Genomic DNA, 20716 nt, shown 5'->3' on the forward strand with positions numbered 1-20716 from the left:
GGCTCCGGACACACAGGCTCCGCGGCCATGGCTCACGGGCCCAGCCGCTCCGCGGCATGTGGGATCTTCCGGGATCGGGGCACGAACCCGTGTCCCCTGCATCGGCAGGCGGACTCTCAACCACTGCGCCACCAGGGAAGCCCTCACTTTATTATTTCTAAAAATTGTCTTAGCTACTCTGGTTTCTTTTGCCTTTTCATGTAAATTTTAAAATAAGCATGGCAATATGTCAAAAAAACCCCCACAAAACTTTGCTGGATTTTAATAGGAATTGCATTAAACCTAGAGGTTAATTTGGGAAGAAATGACAATTTACTATGCTGAGTCTTCCAATCCAAACCTGACATGTTTCTCTATGTAGGTCTTTGGCTTGTTTCATCAGTGTTTTGTAGTTTTCAACATACAAGTCTTATGTTTTGTTAGATTTACACGTTTATCTTTCAAGTGATTGTAAATAGTATCATCAGGTTTTAAATTTCCATTTCCATGTGTTCATTGCTAGTATGTAGAAATAATACAATTAATTTTTGTATATTGATCTTATATCCTATGACCTGACGAACTCATTTAGTTCTAGTTATTTGTAGATTCCTTGGAATTTTCTACATAGATCTTCATCATATCATCTACAATAGAGTTAGTTTGATTTCTTCCATTTTAATCTGCATTCCTAATTTCATTTCCTTTTTCTTGCCTTGTTGTGCTGGCTAGGACTTCCAGTATGATGTTGAATAGAACTGGTGAAAGCAGATATCCTTGCCTGTCCTGATCTCAGGGCTGGTAAGCACCTAGTCTGTAACATCATTAAGGAAGATGTTAGCTGCAGGTTTTTGTATAAATGATCTTGTCAAGTTTTATCATGAATGAATGTTGAATTTTGGCCAAAAAAATTTTTGCATCCATTGATGCGATCTGTGATTTTCCTTTCCTACAGGCTTTTTGAAATAGTGAAAAAAAGCTTAGAGACTTCCCCATCTGACAATTCACTCAGACTGGGAACTCAGCTCCTACCACTGGTCTAGTGCACCATGCCCCAGTGTGCTCCAGAGAATGCAACTTGGCCTGGCATGTGGCCAAAGAAGCCCAATGTAGGAAATGCTGCCCAGAGTATGTATCCACTGCTAGAGATTTACAACACACATCAGCATAGCCAAGGCTCAGAAAAGCCCTGTGATATAGGCTGTTACCCTCAACATGGAATTTCCCGAACTTATCTTACCAGAGACCTTTTCTGCACAAACGCCATTATGTTCCACAGGACTTTCTCTGAAACACACTTAGGGAACTACTCAGCTGAGTCTGACCCTTAATTTGCCAATGATCCAAAGGTTGAAAGAGAAGTCCCCTGACCAAGGTCACAGATAGTGGCATCACAGACAGGCACAACAGGTCTCCTGCCCCCGACCATGCTGCTCTGACATACTACAAAGTCAGCGGGCAGCCCTGCCATACCACACGCCACCATGGAGAAGAGGAACGTACCCACATCACCACTCTGGCCCCTTTAGTGGCTCTCGGGCCCTTCGTCCCCACTGAGCTTGAGGATGAGGGGCTCAAATCCTTGTAGGTTCAGTGGGGCCCATGGGTGGGTGGGTATGTAATGCAGGCTGGGCCAGTCATGCTGTTCTAGCTCCCTAACGGTAGCACACAGTTCAGGGTTGGGCGTGCAACCTGTTGGTCTGACAAGACTCCAGACCAGGAATTAATAGAATTACTGGGGGGAAAAACAGTTTTTGCATGGAAATGATGCTAAATTAGAAGAAACTGAGCTAGAGGTACCAGGAAGCACCAGGCAGAACAAAGTTGTAAGATGAAGAGAGACCTGGTTCCTTAGGACACGCCTGAGCCCCATCTGGTCAGGCTGAAGCAGAACCTCCCTCCAGAACTTAAATGACAGACTAGTTAAGTGCCATTTCCCTCAAACCAGTTAGATGGAATCCTGTCGGTTGCCAACACAATCCTAATTTGCCCGTGAAGCAGTGTGGCCCAGAGCAAGTTGTCACTGAACTGGCCCCGTAGATCCCTCTCCTTCTGGAGGTATCATTTCCCCCAAGATTCCACAGCGAAGAACAATCTTTTCTGCCCCCCTCATCCCTGTCCCCTACCCAACCTCAGACCGACACCCCCACGCGTGCTTCCCATCAAAAGGACGAGAACACAGGCGGCCAAAGTCAGCTTGGGCAGTACTCGATATACATCATACATTTATTATTAGTGAATATCCCTCTGAAATCAGCAACAATATTAAAAAAAATAATGATTGCACTACTTGGTCAAGCAGAACTAGCAAGTTTCATTTTAAAAAAAGTACAAATCTGTTAAAAATTTCAATCAGTATACACATATATAATACAACATACTAGTTATGTTAAATGCTACAAACCAATGTGAATCCAATGGAATGGAGAAAACCACACATTTAAGCTTTAAGAACCATTTTTTTCTCTATATATTAGCATTTTCTCAAATACATACATGGGAAAAATGAGGTAACTGTAAAATGTGCAAGGAACAGGGCCCCCCAAATTACATATATTTATATATGTAATTTTATATATATATATATATATATATATATATATATATATATATATAAAAGACCTTTCTTTCTAACACAGAACACAGGCGCTGGGCCCAGCCAGGGCTGGGGGACAGCACCCACTGTCATGCCTAGGCCAGAAGTTGGTAAATAAAAGAGTAAACAATGACAAGCCCCCACCACAGGAAATCATTGGTAACATGGCATCTATAGCAAGGTCGGCAAATCACAAACATCCTAAATAATTGTTTTATAAATCTTTTTTTTTTAACTTTTTTTTTTTTTTAAATGTTGTGTTTCCCCCCCAATAGCTGCTCGTTGGAATCACTGCTGCAGTCAATACACCATCCGTGAGCCTGTTTCCGCCTGCCCCAGGAACCGTTAAGGGTTTCGAAAACCTTTTTTTTGGGGGGTGGGGAAGGGAAGGGGTCGGAGAGGGTAGTTCTCTGTGTAAAACAGGTGGGGTTTCAACACTGCTATAAATATAGAAATGTCACCTGGAGTTATATACAGTAAGACTCTGGGTTCTCCATGGGGCGGGGCCAGGCTGATGGGGCCCCACGGCGGGCTTGGGGGAGGCGGGGGGCCAGGGCCGCTGCGGAAGAACGAGGGTGGTTGGAGCATCCCTGAGGCGGCAGGCGCCAGGGGCTGCCTGCTAGGATGTGCCGGCCCCACACGCGGTTCGTTCGGGGCAGCAACCCCAGCGGGGGGTGAGGAAGAAACGGAATGGGACCCGGGTGGGCGAGGGTAGGGAGCTCGGCCAGACCCTCCGGGGGCTCCTCCAGGTCTTGGAGGGCAGGGCTCAGGCTGGGAGGGGGCCCCTGGAGGCGGGGTCCACACCCTCCTTGGACCCTGTCCCCCTGGGACTTCCCTGGAGACACGCCCAAGCAGGTGGCAGGCAGGCCCTGGCTAGAGAGGGAGAAATGCCCTGAAAAGCGTACGGTCCCGGTAGGCTCTGGGGACGTGTGCAGTACAGTGCATGGCAGTTATCAGCTGAGCACAGACCCCCCCCAACCCCCCCAAACCCCACCCATGACCGCCAGCCGCCCGGCCCCGCCCCAGCCGCACACATGCATGCAGACCAGGCGGCACCACCAGACCATTCCCTGCCCCTGGGCACCTGGTCCTGGTTGGTCCCTATACACCCCCCCCCATTAAACCAAAAGAAAAGAAATTGTTTAAAAAATCCACACCCTCAAATCCTACACGTGATTTCGGGCCAAATGAATAAACAAAAACTGCTGCTCCTCACGTTCATGCAAAACGACAGAGGGGAGATCGGGCATGGGTCTGGGCCCTGTCACCGCCAGGCAGGGGCGGCCACCAGCAACACAGGAAATCACTCTCCCTGGCCTGGTCCAGGCCCCCTCAGGATACATGCCGCCCCGGGTCAGGGCCTGCCTCCCACCTGCTCGGGAGGTTGGCTCTGATGCCCTCCAGCCTGGGCTTGGGGCAGGAATGTTGTGCCCGAGGCGAGGGTCCTCTAGGGAGCCAGCCCCACCCCACAGCAACCTGGGTCGGGCTGGCTGCCTGAGTCTGTCTGGGGTCAAGGCAGGAGAACCCACTGGCCTCCTGCCACTGTCTGTCCACGCCTGTCAGTGCCACCTGAGCAGAGAGCACACCACTTCAGTGCAAGAGACCAGGCGACCCAGGACAGCACCCCCTTTGCCCATCCCGGGGCCAAGGATCTCCACCAGCCACACGAGGGGAATGAACCCCTGGCTCCCAGTGCCGGCAGGAAAAGGAGACAGACCCGAAGGCAAACAGGAGAGAGACTGAGTTAGGGACTCTCAGGCCGCTCCCTGGCGGGCGTCTTTTAGACTAGTGGGCAAACGGGGAGGGAGTCTTTGGAGCTTGGCAAATGCAAGGGCTTATTGCAGGGGCTTCTCTCGGGCTGACCCTGGCACCAGCTCTGGAGATGCAGGCAGGAACAGCAGGGCAGGTCTGGGCCACGCCCTCCCCAGCCTTCCCGGGCCCCCGGAGTTTCCAGAGCTTTGGGCAGGGTTCTCCTGGGTGGCTGTGGACCTCACTCAGCCTCCCTGGGCACCTCGGAAGCGTCAGCCCGACAAATGGGACACGTCCGGTTGGCCTGTGGGGAGCAGCCGCACATCAGGCTCCACTCTCACCGGACCCCCATCCCATCCGGGGCTGTTCCGCTGCCCGGTGGGGACCTGGCTCCCTGAGTGGAGCCGGAACTTCTGGATGCTGAAGAGGACACGAAGGGAAGCCCTCCAGTCCACCCTCCTCCCTCACCACACCAGGAACACCTGGAAGCGGGCGGGGCTACGTTACCTTCAACCACTTGTCGACACACTTGGTGTGGAACTCGTGGTTGCAGGGGAGGACCCGGAGCAGCTGCCGTGCCTCGAAGTCGCTGAAGCAGACGACACACCTGGGAGGAGGGCACAGAGCGTCACCCGCACACTGAGGGCGAGGGCAGGTTCACGGCAGAGCACGAAGCACTACCCTGGGAAGACCGCACCCCATCTGTGCTCACAGATAGGCGGGAGGGGGCGCAGGGCACTCACAGCGTCTGCTCTGACTGGTGGCTGTCGGGATGAAAGCGGTATGATGGAAGCTGCTCGATGTCCGCTTTGGTGAGGCCGCGAGGCTTGGCGTCTCCCAGCCGCTCTGCCAGGTTCAGGAGGGCCTGGACGTGTGCAGGAGGGGAGGGTCAGTGGCAGCCAGGGCTGGAAGTCCCCCAAGCCCCCACCTCCCAGGACAGGGCTCCACGGGACCTCATAGTTCTCCATCTCCACGTCATCCACATCAAGATCCAGGCTGATGGTGGGCCCCATTGCTGTTGGTGACATTGGCAGCATCGAGCTAGGGGGAGATAGGTACGCGGGCCCGGGGTCAAGGTCAGTAGGTGTAAGGGGCGCAGAGCTGCTCCCAACTCCCGCCATGAAACAAAGCCCAGAACTCTGCACTGTTCACACCAGGGACCCCAGTGTCTGTCCCAAGATGTCGCAGTAGGGCAGGGAGCCCAGCTGGTGAGCGTGAGTGTGCATGTATGGTTTGGCGGGGATGCTAGGTGGCTCGAGAGGCCCCGGGACCCCACGGGGCTGTGTTTGGGTCTAACCACTAGAGGCCCCAGAAGAACAGGGTGCCACAGCTCTGGGGCAGATGTGCAGGTACTTACAGGAAGTAGGGCAGGAAGCTGGGGTAATACGGTGGTGGCGGAGGCGGCGGGGGTGGTGGCGGGAGCGGCTGTTGCAGGCGGTATCTCTGGGTGCTCAGTCTCCGGGGCATCATGTGGGAATATGGCTGCAAGAGGGGGGCCAGGTGCACGTCAGCCACGGGCCTGTCTCCCGGTCACCCTAGATCCTGGATGGGGAGTGGCACTTACCACACCAAAGGACAGCTCCTGGTGCAGGGTATCGTGGGGCAGGTAGTGCAGGGGCACGGACGGGGACAGAGTTGGGCCCGGGGCAGAGGTGGAGTAGGTGAAGCTCCCCAGGGGGTGCTGATCCCCCCGCAGGTCCACGTCACTGTCGAGGCGCTGCAGGGGCTGGAAGAAGCAGGGGTGGGTCAGCAGTCAGTGACAAGGGAAGCCCCCACCTCCCTGCCCCACTTGCCATCCCCTCTAGCATCAGACCCATCGCTCAGACTCACCATACGTGGGTGCTGGGTCTGCAGCGACACAAACTGCCCAAGAGGCGCCATATGAGCGGGCTGGGGGTGTGGGGCTGGCGGTGGAGGGTGCAGGATATAGTGGTCACTGGAGATAAGGTGGGGGTAGGCCTGATAGGGCACAGGGAGCTGCTGCATGGTACATGCCTGGATCAGCTGCTGAGAAAGGGGGCAGAGGCTGGAGAATGTTCTTCTGGGCTCTGGGCTGGGTCTGCTTGTGGCTGGGCCAGGGGCCATTCCACCCAGCTAGCGGTCCCAATCAAAGGCCTCTGGACCATCCATCCCTGGCCTAGGCCTCCCAGGCAGGACGTCTTGCTCTTAAGGCCCACAGTTACCACTCCAAACCATAAAGCAGGCACTGGGAGCAGGGAGGTCCCTGAACTCTGAAGTGCCCTCCCACTGGACGTGAACACACGTACGCCGTTCTGGATGGGGCTGTGGCCTGGAGCCGAGCAGACACTGACAGCCTGGATGGGCGCTGTAAGCTCAGCTCAGTCCCAACACTGGCCTGTGCCTGGGGCCTTCAGCTGGGGGCAGGGCAGGAGGCCCGGGCGCTCACTCACCGGGGGCGGGAGGCAGCAGAGAGGATAGTGCTGCCCGCTGAACATCACGGAGCATGCTGGGAGCTGCTGGCTGCTGCAGCCAGGGATGTGTTGGCCTGTAGGCAAGGGGAAGCCTTGGGTCGTCACTGTGGTGACTGTGTAGGACAGAGGGACAGGTCCCTGGTGCACCTGCAGGAGGAGAGACACAGGAACTGTAGGGAGGCCACTCGGCTGCCCCCAGGTGAGAAGCAAAGTCCTGCCGGGCCAGCTCTGGTGAAGGTGAGGTCAGGGCTTGCTCCCTCTGCTCCTCAGACCGGCTCGCCAGAGGCCAGGGGCAGCGGGGTGTGGGCGTGGGGGGTTCTGCTTACCTGCTCGTGGAGATCAACCATGAACGGGCTCTGCTGGGAGGCTGGGTGCAGCATTCGGGGGCTCCCGCCGGCAGGAGCCGAGGCTCGGCGCTCCTCTACGGGGAGGTATGCTGGTCGGGTCGGCGGCTGCTGGGAGGGTAAGCGCTCATCCTGGGTAGGTGGGCTGGCCAGGGGGCCCTCACGGCCAGGGCTGCACCACAGAGAGGAAGCCCCAGTAGCACTGACGGGGGCCGCTCATTCACAGAGCATGGAGAGAAGCCAAGGTCACTACCCACTGGGGAAGGAAGACAGCTCAGGGCCCTGTGCCCTACCATCCCTGGCCCCTATGCCCCAGCCCAGGCTGAAAGCTCCAGTACCAGGGGCTCCGGGCTCCACAGGACTGGGAGGTTCCCTCCTACCTTCCCCAGAGCTGGCCTGGGCTGCTGCTGGGTCCTGCAGAGAATCGCCGCTGACCCACAGGGGCAGAGGGCGGCCACCTAGTCACTGCCAGAGCCCATGGCTGCATCAGGGGAGGCAGAGGGGTGGAGGGGCTGGGCCAGGGCTCACAACCCTAGGAAGCAAACCGACAAAGGAACTAAGGTACAGAGAAGTCCAGTCCCTTGCTCCATTAGGGGTCGGGGAGACAGAATCAAACCTCTGCAGCCTGGTTCCAGAGGCCACTGATGCCCACCACACCCTGGGCTCCCCAGGCAGCGCTGCGCTCTGGCACTAGGGTTCAGGCTTGGCCTGCAGGGAGTCCAGGCCTTAGTTTCCTGCTCTGTGAAATGAGATCAGGGTCCGCCTCAGGGTAAGTTCAGAGGGCTGGCCGGCATGCTTCCAGGCCAGGGGGCTCCGGTAAGGTTCCCGCAGGGTGGGGTCTCCAGGAAAACCTGTCCTGGCGTGGGGATCTACAACTCTGACCTCTAGGTAACTGGGGCTCCTGAGGGGACTCCAGCTTCCTCCCTTCTGTCTGGTTGGCTCAAGATGGATTGCAAACAGGCCTGGGGCCTCGTTCTCCTTCCACTAGTAACAGGCGAGAGGGTCTGACTTGGTTCTTGCCCTCGGGGTTCCCAGTCCAAGCCAAGTCAGTACAGTCGTTCCTCAGTATCGACGAGGGATTGGTTCTAGGACCCCCACGATACCGAAATCCGAGGATGCTTAAGTCCCTTATATAAAATGGTATAATATTTGCATATAATCTACACACATCCTCCCATGGACTTTAAATCATTTCTACATTACTTATGATACCTAATACAATGTAAATGCTATGTAAATATGATGTAAATGCTATGTAAGTGACAAATTCAAGTTTTGCTTTTTGCAACTTTATGGAATTTTTTTCCCTAAGTATTTTAAATCTGCAATTGGTTACATCCATGGATGTGGAACCCATGGATAGAGAGGGCTGACTGTATACTTTCTTCCCATAATCTGTTCCCACAGTGCCTACCCAAATGGGACTTCACCTACTCTTCAAGTAAGGTACTGTTAGCTTCATTTTGCAGAAGAGAAAACTGAGGCTCAGAGACGAAAGGACTTGCCCAAGGCCTCACAATAAGTGTCAAAGCTGGGAGGTGGGCTGACTACCAGCCTCTTGCTGCACACTGATGCTGATGGGAAGGGGTCCAGCCCAAGGGTTCTGGCAGGACGCGATTAAGGAAGTCAACCTCTGGTGAACTGGTGGGTCTGGCGTGCAGCCAGGCCCTTTGTGTGTGGGGGGAGTGCATGCAAACCTGACCCAACACAGCCCCCAAGTGGGAGGTGGGGCTTGCTGAGAAAAAAGAGGAAGCAAGAACCTAAACCTAAGGGAGGAAGTTGAGTGAGAATGGGGTGGGGCAGGAGCTAGGGTCCAGGTGGGGGAAGTTGGGGGGACCATTCATTAACTCCAGAGGTTGGAATGAGGCCCTGGCAGGGAAAACTCTGGAACCTGTCAGACCCTGCAATGCTGAAGGGCGCATCCAACAGCACCAGCCTTTGGCTGTTTCTGCCACAGGGAACCCTGCCTCCATCTAACAAAACTCCTATGCTTCCTTCATACCCAGCTTTAAGTGTCACCTCCCTGCTAACACAGCTAGGGAACCGGTGTACTGTCCCCTCAACACCTTGTTCCTTTCCTCTGTGCTGGGCTTTACGTGCATGGGCCCTGACTTTCCAGATGAGCCTGAAAGGGAGGCTCTTCACCTCATAAGACAGCACAGGGCCAAGGCCACAGCCACAGTAGAGCTGAAATTCACATTTCTCCCACCCAACCTGGGCTCCAGCACTTGGCAGAGGGGTGGGCAGGGCCCAGTAACCAGCTTGTGTCCAGCACAGGGCAGGCCTGATGTGGTAAATGCACACTGGAGAGCCAATTACATAGGTCTAAGGCCATGTCTAGCAGCAGTGAAATTAGTGCCAATGATTAAAAACTGGGACATAAAAAAATCTGTCCTTTGAGTGTGTTGTGTGTCGGGGTGGGGAGGAAGGAAGCAGAAAATCTGGTCCCACTGGGCCCTCATTTCTGCTTGACCCACCTCACTCTGAGCATGAGTTTTCTCTCCAGACCACCCCAGGCCCATTCCTGGCCTGCCCACCACAGGTGACTGGGGTCGTGAGTCCCCAGCGTGGGCCAAGTGCATATCCTTACACTCATGTGTACACACACAGCCTCCTTGATTCCTGCTGATAATCCAGCCGAGCAAAGGCCAAAAGAGACTCAGAGGAAACCCCTAAATAACTGAAACAACAGACTCCTGACCCACCCCAGATTTTTGGATCAGAATCTTTGGAGGGTTGGGGAACAAGGGCACCTAGATTTCTACTAAATTCCCCAGCAGTTTCTACAGCACAGGCAGGTGCTTGAGAACCTCTGTTCTAACTGACCTCAGAGATCCTGGGAGCCCACAGTCCTGCCTATGAGGAGTATTAACAAGAACTACAATACTTCCCATGTGCCATCCTGATAAGTCCTCATAGCAACCCTCAGAAGTATGCATGCTGAGGCTCAGAGAAGTGAGGTCCAAGGCCAGTCAGTTGGAGCTGTGAGTGCACTGGGACATGGCAGTGGTCTCAACTGCTCCTCTTTTTTTTTTTTTTTTTTTTTTTTGCGGTACGCGGGCCTCTCACTGTTGTGGCCTCTCCTGTTGCAGAGCACAGGCTCCGGACACACAGGCTCAGCGGCCATGGCTCACGGGCCTAGCCGCTCCGCGGCATGTGGGATCTTCCCGGACCGGGGCACGAACCCGTGTCCCCTGCATCGGCAGGCGGACTCTCAACCACTGCGCCACCAAGGAAGCCCTCAACTGCTCCTCTTGTGCCAGGCTGTCTTGCTGAAGTCCGGGCAGTGTCAAGGCTCAGGGGTGCAGAATCACAGAGGCCTAGGCCCCATGGGAATATGCTCTGGCCAGCCTCTTCAAGGACACCCACACCTCAGGAAAGGAAGTGGCAAGGAGCCGAGAAACCCAACCACCAGACAGAAGGCCTCTAGCTGTGACTGACGGTGCTAAAGATGACAGTGTTGACCCTTGCATTCTTACACACAATACCCTGACTTCTGGCCAGAGTCTTGGCTGAGGATTGGGCACATCGCCTCCCCGCTCTGAGCCTCAGTTTATTCATCTGTAAAATGGGAATAGCCCAATAATCACCTCCCAGGACTGCTCAAAGGCCGCTGCAGTGATTTGTAAAGCTTAGGTGTGAATGATCACTATCAGAAAATATGACAGGCTGACCTTCACTCTCACCCCCCCAAGCAGCTTAAAGATGCTATTTTAAGCTCTGCAGGAGGCAGCTGGGAAACATGCCTCCCTCAGGGAATATCCCCTCCCAGCTGGCAAGGGAGGGGACCCTGGTTCTTGACTGGAGACAGAGATGGGCCATGGGGAAGTCACCCACTTCACAGTTGAGGAAACTGAGACCAGGAGAAAGAAACTAACTTGCTGCAGACCACAAAGCCAAAGAAGGACAGAATTAGTCCTGGCTGGCCCCCTAGGCCCAGATTTCCTCAACCCCTGACTCTCATTACCATCAGTAACCTCAAGAATTACCTAATGCCAATTCTCTACTGCAGGCCCTAAAGGAGATCAGGAGATCTTTCTCTTTCAGGCATCCTGACTAGACCTATTGTGGAAAGAAGCAAGTAAGGCCCAGAGCTGGAGCAGCAACTTGCTCAAGGTCAAACAACAAGGCCACCACCTAACTGCTCTGCCTTTCACCACACCTCCTCTGCGCTGGGCTCTCAGTGAGGTCTCCGTAAAAGGGTCTTGAGGGCCCCTAAATCCAATCTTGCCCAGAAGCAGGGACTGCACCTTGCATCCACCCCCTCCCCCAGGAGGCAGCCAACTCCCTACTTCCTATCCCCATCCTGGTCTAGGGAGACCCTGACATATCATTTGGGCCTGGGGGCTGTTTGCAGGTACAGGGACTGTTTTGCAGATAAGCCAAGTCAGGCCCTGAGAACAGGAGCAGACTCAGGGAGGCTGAGAAGCCCCCCTCTCACCCCTCAAAAAAGAGGCGGGTTGGACCCAGCACTGACTGGTGGGCAAAGCAGAGCTCCCCAACTGTGGTGCCTGGAGGCAGCTGAGAGCAGGACCACCAGGCTGCGAGCTAAGAGTTGCTGGCCAGCCCAGACTCCCTGGGTGACCTTGGTCAAGGAAATCTTCCCTTCTGTGAGCCTCAGTTGCCACAACTGTAAAATGGGAGTGGAAATCTCTCCTTCCCAGAGCTCCCAAATAAAGCCACAAGAGGCAAGACGCAAAAAACCAGGTGGTCACATTACTGGGGGAGGAAACCAGTGTCCCTGAGGAGCAGGCCCCTCCTCAATGTGGGCCAGGAGCAGGTTGCGGGGTTCAGGGAGCTTCCTCAGCCATCCCTCCCTGGGACTGGGGACGGGGGTGGGGAGGACGTGGTACAGATACTCGCCCAGAGAGGGGCCTCCCTCGTCCCCCTCTCACTCCTTTGTGCCGGGCTCGGAGGGACATCGGGGGCTGGAGGCCATACTGCGGCGTCCGGGCCAGAGCGCTGTGACTTTAAGAGCCGAGGATCCCGGACCATGTGCTCGGCGTGAGACAAAAGCAACAACAAAGGAAGTGGCGGCGGCAGGGGGAGGGGGCGGCTCCTTCCTCTCCAACCGCAGCGCTCTGCCTCTGGAGAAGGGAGCCTCGGCCTGGCCTTGGGGGCGCTGGGGGTGGGGAGGGGTCCCGGATTCTAGAGGCCTTGCCGTCCCCCCTCCGGACTGCCCGTAATTAACTCCTGCAGAGCCAGCTAGATCACAGCCCTCAGTCCCAGGGGAAGGGGGGGGGGCAGGAGTTACAGGGATGCGGAAATCGGGAGCTGGGGGCTCTGGCCCCGACTCACCTTCGGCCGCCTGGCCACACGTTGACTCCTTTGTTCCCGATCTAGGACGGCCAAGCTGGGCAGGGGGCGGGGGGGTGGGAGTGTGCTGCCTGGACCCTTTAAGAGCCCCCGCCCTGAGGAACAATGTGCTCCCTTCCCCACCCCCCCGGTCCGGGGGCAGTCCGGCTCCTTCCGGGCCCCTCTTTCTTTGTTGTCCGTTCGCCGGGCGTCTGCCTCGCGATGCCCACGCGCGGTCAGTCTCTCGGCCCAGGCCCTCGGGGAGCGGGAGGCGGCGCAGGACGCGGCCGGGTTTGCGCAGCTGCCGGCGACTGGCCCTTTAAGAACTGTCCGCGGCGGCAGCGGAATGTAACAAACCCCACATTTGATTCACAACATTCGAAACAGCGGGGTCGCGCGCCGGGCGGGAGGGGGGCTCGCGGGGGCGCGCCGGGAGGTTCCGGCAAACTGTAGCCTGCTGCTCCCCTCGAGGGCCCCGCCCCTTGCTAAGAGTTCCGCCCCTCGGGGGCGCCAAGAGCCAATCATTCGCCGAGACTCGGCACGTGATTAGTGGGCCGCCATCTTGAAAAGCAGATTTTTTTTTTTAAACCTCCTCTCGCCCCCACCTCCTCACTTAAAGTGCCCGCAGCCATCAGAGGAAAGGGGCGGGGCCACATGGTCTGACCTAAAGATGGGAGACCCCGCGGTAAGCAAGACAAATTGGCTGTAACTCTAACTTGCTATGCAAACTCACAAATCACTCATGCTTCTGAGGCTCAGTTTCCCCGCCAGAGAAGTGGGTCCCGCCGGGAGAGCCGCAGCCCGGACTTACTGTGTCATGGTCCCCTCCTCGGGACGGCGCCTGGGACACAAGTGCAATGGACCTGACCTTCGACGGGGAAGGAGTGGCTCTTAAGCCAGTCCGAGTGGTTAGGAAGGCTCTTAACAGCCCTGGGCCGGCAACCTCCCCGGAGATGACGTCAGCCCCGAAAGCTACTGCGCCGCGATGACATCATGGCCTGGCCGCCTCGCATCTCCTTGTTTACACTGCGCGGTGGCTTTAAAAAGTTGGGAGGGGCTGGATTGCCCAACGAGCCAATAATGGGCAACCCATGCAAATAAGCTAACGCTTGTCGGGAAGGAGGATTGGCCCGGCTCGCGTTGACGTTACAGAGACATTTAACCACCCCGCCCCCAGCGTGGCCAGGGAAAAGGGCGGGGAACAGTTTGAAGCTGGAGCAGCAGTCGTCCCGCGCTCTAATTACTCTAGGCGAGGCCTTGGAGAGCTCCCTGCTTAGGGGGATTGGGGAACTAAACCTAATGAAGTCTTTAGTTTTCTACTGTACTCCTCCTAGCAATTATGAGACGGATTACTACAACCTGCCCATTTTACAGATGGGTAGCGAGAATCAAGAGGGTGTCATTCACCCCAGGTTACACAGAGAGGAAGAGCGCCGAGCAGATACTTGAACCCAAGCCAAAGCCGAGCGTCGTTCCCCTTTGCCTCGATGCCTCCCCAGGCAGACATTATACAAAGTGGGGTATTATCTCTGCATCGATAGCAAAAAAAAAAAAAGCTGGGAGCTGAGAACAGGTCAAATAAATTATGCATATAATCAATAACTGGACTCCTCTGTATGCAGCTGCACTGACATAGGGCTACCTCCAGCACAGCCCTAAACAAGATACCAGCACAAAATGTTAAACATTTGTTAAGCCTGTGTGGTGGGGTTGCTGGGGGTGTGTGTGATTTTCTATGCTTCTTTGGTATATTTCATAATCCAAAATTTAAAAACTGAAAGAAAGATTCTGAACAGAGTATAACAGTATCAATGTTTTTAAAAATTGGATATATACAGTATCTGTATATAGAATATTTCTGGAAGGATATACAGGAGACTGATTAATAACTGTCCTCAGGGGGAGCTGGAGGAGTACTGGGTCAGGGTAGACTGTTTATTGTACACGCTTTTGTACATTTGCTCCTTCAAAACAAAACAAAACAAAACTCTATACAGTATAACCTACTGAAAATTCTAAAGAAAATTACTGTGAAAGAGCATGTTTTAAATATTTTAAGCCATAAAAAACTTGTGTTCCTTTAGAGTCAGAAATCCCCCTTTGGAAAGGGTATCCAGTGGAAACAATCCAGAAGGAAGCTGGGGAACAGACATGCTTATCCAAGTGTTGTTTAGACCAGCAACAATCTGACACCACAATGTGGATGGCGGCCAGCAACACAATGATTGAAAATGGTACCCACTCGCTGTTTGCATATCTCTAAGGACAGAAGATCAAATTCATGATGCAGTGCTACCGATGTTACCTGGAATGCCAAACTCTATCCATCATAGTTAAACTACGTGTGCATGAGAATAAATGGGGTTGCGTTTCTCTAACCATCTCCTTATCAGCAACTCTCCCTGCTCCTAAATCCCTTCCAACCTTTTATTTTTCTCACTCTGTAAGAGCAATCAGAAAATCCTTCCCACATTCAAAGTGCCTACATTGTTAAGACCACCCCCCTGCTTGCCTGTGTAGGGATAGAACCTGCAATGGCTCCCTAATGCCTGGCTTTCAGGGCTGTGTTTAACAAGACAAGCTTCCCTTACCAAAGTTGTTTTTTTTTTTTTTTTTTTTTTTTTTTTTGCGGTACGCGGGCCTCTCACTGCTGTGGCCTCTCCCGTTGCGGAGCACAGGCTCCGGACGCGCATGCGCAGGCTCAGCGACCATGGCTCGGCCCAGCCGCTCCGCGGCATGTGGGATCTTCCCGGACCAGGGCACGAACCCGCGTCCCCTGCATCGGCAGGCGGACTCTCAACCACTGCGCCACCAGGGAAGCCCCCCTTACCGAACTTTTCAGGCTCACCTCTCCCCAGCCTCTCTCCCACGACCATGGCAGTGCTCCCTCTGGCCTTCCCTGCCTGAGATGCCCTCTCTCTTCCTTTCTACCAATCTATTCCTCTTTGTCCCTTGAGGCTCTGCTCCCATTTCACCTCTTATAGGAAGCTGGGAAGTCTCTAGCCTCTAGCTTGTACTGAACTCCTCTGTCTCTGAACTCAGGCCTAGATACACCCTGACCTTCACTTCATGCCATTTAATTTGCACACACCCCTGTCATGATTGCTTCGTGTCTCACTCAATAATCTCCTCCTGGGCTTCCCTGGTGGCACAGTGGTTAAAAATCCACCTGCCAAAGCAGGGGACACGGGTTCAAGCCTTGGTCCGGGAAGATCCCACATGCCGTGGAGCAATGAAGCCCGTGCGCCACAACTACTGAGCCTGTGCTCTACAGCCCGTGCGCCACAACTACTGAGCCTGCATGCCACAACTACCAAAGCCGGCGCGCCTAGAGCCTGTGCTCTGCAACAAGAGAAGCCACTGCAACGAGAAGCCCGCGCACTGCAACGAAAAGTAGCCCCCGCTCACTGCAACTAGAGAAAGCCCGTGCGCAGCAGCGAAGACCCAAAGCAGTCAAAGATAAATAAATAAAGAAAGAATCTCCTCCTGGCGGAAGAGGATTCAGCATTTTTAACTGCACTGACATTCAGCCTTCACTGAGAGGCAGACACCACAGGGGTAACCAGTCTCATTTTATGGTTGAGGATCTGAGGCTCAAGGAGGTGAAGTGACTTGCCCGAGGCCACAATGTGAAAATCCTTTACCACTCCCCACCCTCAGAAAGCGACTCCAGTAACTACTCCACAATCCAGTTACTCCTTTGAAGCCACCAAGCCTCTGACTGTGCCATTCTCTCAGTCTAAAATGTCCTCAACACCCCTACTCACCTCTGGCCAAACCCTGCTCAACCTTTGGGGCTCAGCTCAAAGGCTGCCTCCTCGGAGCCTCTCCTGACCATCTCCTGGCTTCTTCAATATATGGCATGACTATTATCACACCACATCAGGATGGCAGAAGGTAACTCCATGGGACTGCTCTCTCTACCCGCAGCAGGGCCTGGCTCACACTTCCTTGGATGCCCAAGGAAGGGACTCTGTATTGCCCTTCCTTGCCCCTGATGCTTCAGGGCCAGGAAATCCTTGCCCTGAGTTCTCTCATGCATGACCCTCTGGTTTACGCCCCTGGGAGGCCCTCAGTAAATTCCCACAGACCTCTGGGCTCCCCCCAGGACCGGAGGCCAATAACACATCTCCCTCTGAAAAACCTTGCTGGGTGCATGCAGAATCACTCTGGAGCAAGAGGGAAGGAGGCTCAATTTTACCAGATTTCCCAGAGAAGCTAGAAGTCTGGACTTTCCTCTCAGGTTCACTGACAAGTCTTATGCTTTGGAACCCCAACGTGGGCCCAAGGGCCTGCATACCTACTCTGTGCCCCATTCTTATCACCCCACCCCCCACTCCCTTGAAGGCAGGTTCTGTTACTTTCACCTTACACAGATGAGGAAAGTGGCTAAGGAAATGACTCCCCTTGCCACAGATCCCAGAAGTGTGGCCCAGGTGGGGGTGGTTCACTCTTGCCCAGGCATCTGCCTCGAAGCTCTGTGGAGAAATCAGGGTTCTAGAGTCTTCTGCATGATCTGGGCAAGTCCTACCCTGATCATCTCATTGGTCCTCCCAATGACCTAAGAGCTAGGTACCAGTGTTTGCTCCAAGAAGCTTGGGCAAGAGAGGATATGATTCACCCACCGTCACACAGCCATCAAGGGGCAAACCTGGGATCACATTTTAAACGAACATTAAGTTTGGTGCATGCAACACAAATGCCAACACAGGGTCCCCAAGTGTTGCTCAATAATCAAAAGCACAGATGTCCTGGGGCAAGAGACTCTCCAGATCCCAGAGTGGAAGAGTGGCAGAGAGGGATTTGAATCCTGGTCCCTCGAGTGCAAAGTACTGGATGCTACAATCCAGCTTCCACTCCCAGGCCTCCTCTGCAGGAGATGGGAGGGATTCTGTGCAGGCAGGAAGAAGGCAGGGTCATGGGTTCCTGCTGGGGCCCTCCCCTGCTCCATCTGCCTACCTAAGACCTGGACAGCTGGCTGCCTCCTTCCCTCCATCAGGATCAGAAAGTACTCCACTCCTTTATTCTAAGACCCTTCAAACTCTCCTCCAGATGCAGGGCCTTCCCAAGTGGAGCTGGCAGAACACAGAGATTGAGGGACCATCCAGGGACACACAACACAGCCTGGTAAAGCCAGCTCAGGACACAGACCTCCCTGCTACCCCAGGTCATCAGACTTGAGCCTCACACTCCAGGCTGGGGGTTGACAGGCCCCCTGCCAAGTCCTCTCTGCTCAGGGCAGGCCTGAACACACCTGAGCCCCAAGCTTTGTCTCCCCTAAAAAGCAGGGGCTGTTTGTGCATATGGGGGAGGACAGAGTGTCTGTAAAAGGTGTTCCCAGGTCTGGGTTCAGGGCTGCAGCACTCTGGCTCCAGCTTTGAGACTTGGTCACTTATGTGGTCTCACTCTTCCTCAGTCTCATCTGTAAAACCAGGATGATGACAACACTAATGACAGATGACATTTACTGAGCACTTAGTGTGTGTAGCACTGCTGTTCATCTCCTATAGGCTACTGAGGGGGCAGGCATACACTGATGGTTAAATACAGAGCCTCTGAAGCCAGCCCACCAAGGCTTGGACCCTGGCTCTGCCTTTTATCAGCTTGGTGACCTTGAGGAAGTCACCACCTCTATGAGGCTCACAGTTTGTCCAGGTGTAAAATGGGGGTGATTATACCTACCTCAATGAGTCAATAGTGGCTCTCACTTGTGTGTGCATCTTCGGCGGTACCTGCCTGGCTTTCTGGGCCTGGGTCTGCGCTTGAATGTGTGAGCTTTGAGGGTAGGGCGTTGGGAGGGGCTCCCCTTTCTGACTACCTCCCCGCTGTAGCTCTCACCACTGGAACCCGCAGGGTCTGCAGAGGAAGGAGCAGGTACCGTCACCACATCATCCGGTGATGAAAATCGGGGGCTGTAAGAGTGGGGGTACCTGGTAGACCCAGGGAGAGATGAGTCCAGCCAAATTTCCCATTTTCCCTCTATCCAAGGCCAGTTTCCTACACCCACGTCGCCTTCCTGCCCCCGACACCATCTCGACTCGGGCTTAATAGCCCTCAGGCAACAGAAGGTGTGTGACCTTGGACAAGGCACAGACCCTCTGGAGCCCCCGCCTTCCTACGCCCTCAAAGCAGTAACCAAGCCGCTGGCGCGCGGCGGTCTGTTCACCGGACCCGCAACCGCCCCAGGGCAGGGCTCGGGTCGCTCTGGATCCCCAGCGGCTGGGACAAGGGGCGCTGGTAAAGTGTCTGGGACAGCCGAGAAGAGGCCAAAGGACTGCAGCTCTGTCCCGGACGCCTGGGGCCCAGCCGAAGCCGACACTCGCCAGGGGTTGCGATCGGGGCATGAGTGGGGCGCAGGGGACGCTGGGACTCGTAGTTCCCAGGGCCTCCCCGTACTGGGGCTTTTAGACCTACCGGGTGGAGCAGCTCTGGCTCCGGGTCCCGGGACAGCGAGCTCCGGCCCTGAGGACGCAGGCAGCGGCCTCGCTGGAAGTCCCTGTACTACACTGCCAGCCCGCGGCCGCCCCCTATCGCTCCGTCTCTCTGGCCCCGCGCCTGGGGCGCAAGGCGCAGGGTCCAGGCCGGGCGTTACCTGGGGCCGCGGCGGGGCTCCACCCCCACCGGGAGGCCGGCGCGTCGCTCCCGCTGCAGCCGGGGGTTCCGGTCCAGCTGCGGTTCGCGCCGCCTGCCGCGGCCCCCCCTCTGGCCCCAGGCAGTTGAACCGTCCACGAACCTCTTTGCCCGGGCGCGCGCACGCGCGCGCGGGTTCCACGCCGGCTACGCAGCTTCACCCTCCCTCCCGCGCGTGTATGGAAGTACCTGGACTGCACCAAGAGCGCGGGAGCGGAGGGTGGGACGAGGAGGAGCGTGTTTCGGCCGCGCCCACTCAGTGTCCGGCGACAAAGGGCGCGCAAGGGCAAAGAGTCCAGGGCCTGGCCTCCCAGCCGACCCCTTACTACTGTGTGCCCTTGGCGAGTGACTAAATAGGAAAGATAATACGACTCGGTGGTCGTTCAAAGAACCTTCCCTTTGCGGACAGTTTGTTCCCCTCCCTCAGCCTCGGAATTGTGTGTGTGGGGTGTGCGTGTGTGTGTGTGTGTGTGTGTGTCAAGGATCGATATACAAAGAGCAAAGACTATGGGTTCAGCAGTTCTTGGTTCCTCCTTTTGTGTCGTTCTCTGAGCTTCAGTTTCTTCGTCTGTGAAATGTGAGCGATGATACCGCCTTTGGGCGGTAGGGAGACTAGTGATAAGAGAAAGCGTATGCCCATGGCTAGAGCTAGCCTGGACCAGAGCGTGACTGATACCTGCTCAGGCCGGGCATCCCCATTCCCAGAGGGGATCCCCGCCGCCTGCATCCTTGGGTATAGTTAGCCGGCGAGGACTACAACTTCCAGCGCGCCCCGCTCTGGCTGGGTCGTTCCGGGAGTTGTAGTCCCTGAAGTCCTCACCTCTCAGAGGCTGTCCTCAGGAGGCCCCCTTTTCTCAGCCCAGGACTTGGCACCTCTGCAGAGGGCCGATTTGTTTTTTAAAGCTTGCATTTGTTGAGCTCTTCCCACGTGCCAAACAATATTCTAAGTGCTTAAAATGAATTAACTTAGTTGGTCCATAAAGTCCAGCAACCCAGTGAGGGAACATTATTATTGTCCCTGTTTTATAGATTTGAAACCGAGACATAGCCAGCTAAGGGATTTTGCTAGGAAGCAACAGGGCTCAGGATTTCTGCTCAGGCGGGACATTCAGAGCCTGCTTTCTACCCCACTCTGGTTCATCCTTTAACAAACAAGTTTATTTGTTTGTTTGTGTTTGTGTTTGTGTTTTTTTCTTTTTAAATCAGAACTACATTAAAGCCTAATTTAGGGTATACTTTGTAACTCTACAGTAAAATAAACAAATCTTACATGTATAGCTTAGTGCATTCTTCATAAATGTATACCTCTGTATAACTAAAATCCAATCAAGATCTAGAAATTTTTCATCACTCCAGAAAGTTTCCTCTCACCCCCTTCGAGTCAATTTACTCCAGTCATAACTATCGATCTGTTTCCTATCACTATAGATTTGGTTTTCATGTTTAGAACTTCATGTCAATGGCATGGCTGACTGTATAAATACTGCCTTCTTTCATTCTGCATCATGTTTTTTGAGATCCAACCTGTGGTGTGTATCAGTAGTCTGTCCTTTTTTTGCCCCCAGCTTTATTGAGATCTAAGTGACATATAACATTGCGTAAGTTTAAGGTGTACAATATTATTTGATACATGTATGTATTGCAAAATGTTTCTCAAGATAAGGTTAGTTAACACATCCTTCACCTACACA

At 54.6% G+C, this 20716-nt stretch overlaps 1 protein-coding gene across 14 annotated transcripts; it reads right to left on the reverse strand.

Annotated features, from left to right (window-relative positions):
• Positions 1 to 2184: 2184 nt before the first annotated feature.
• RNF44 (ring finger protein 44) lies at positions 2185 to 19218 on the reverse strand. 14 transcript variants are annotated; one of them, XM_060094844.1, is made up of 12 exons: positions 19129 to 19215; positions 18078 to 18251; positions 7481 to 7632; positions 7083 to 7272; positions 6736 to 6903; positions 6155 to 6331; positions 5889 to 6050; positions 5682 to 5806; positions 5278 to 5365; positions 5068 to 5189; positions 4832 to 4931; positions 2185 to 4628 (listed from the first exon to the last, which is right to left on the reverse strand). In XM_060094844.1, exons 3-12 carry the CDS (start codon positions 7585 to 7587, stop codon positions 4566 to 4568), a joined length of 1302 nt encoding a protein of 433 aa, XP_059950827.1. In that variant the 5' UTR covers positions 7588 to 7632; positions 18078 to 18251; positions 19129 to 19215; the 3' UTR covers positions 2185 to 4565. The 14 variants fall into 14 exon arrangements, with proteins under 14 accessions (XP_059950827.1, XP_059950825.1, XP_059950828.1 ...); XM_060094842.1 differs by lacking the exon at positions 19129 to 19215 and adding an exon at positions 18988 to 19117; XM_060094845.1 differs by lacking the exon at positions 19129 to 19215 and adding an exon at positions 18810 to 18968.
• Positions 19219 to 20716: the final 1498 nt, after the last annotated feature.

Source organism: Mesoplodon densirostris, chromosome 3, assembly GCF_025265405.1.
Source record: "Mesoplodon densirostris isolate mMesDen1 chromosome 3, mMesDen1 primary haplotype, whole genome shotgun sequence".
NCBI classification, from domain to species: domain Eukaryota; kingdom Metazoa; phylum Chordata; class Mammalia; order Artiodactyla; family Ziphiidae; genus Mesoplodon; species Mesoplodon densirostris.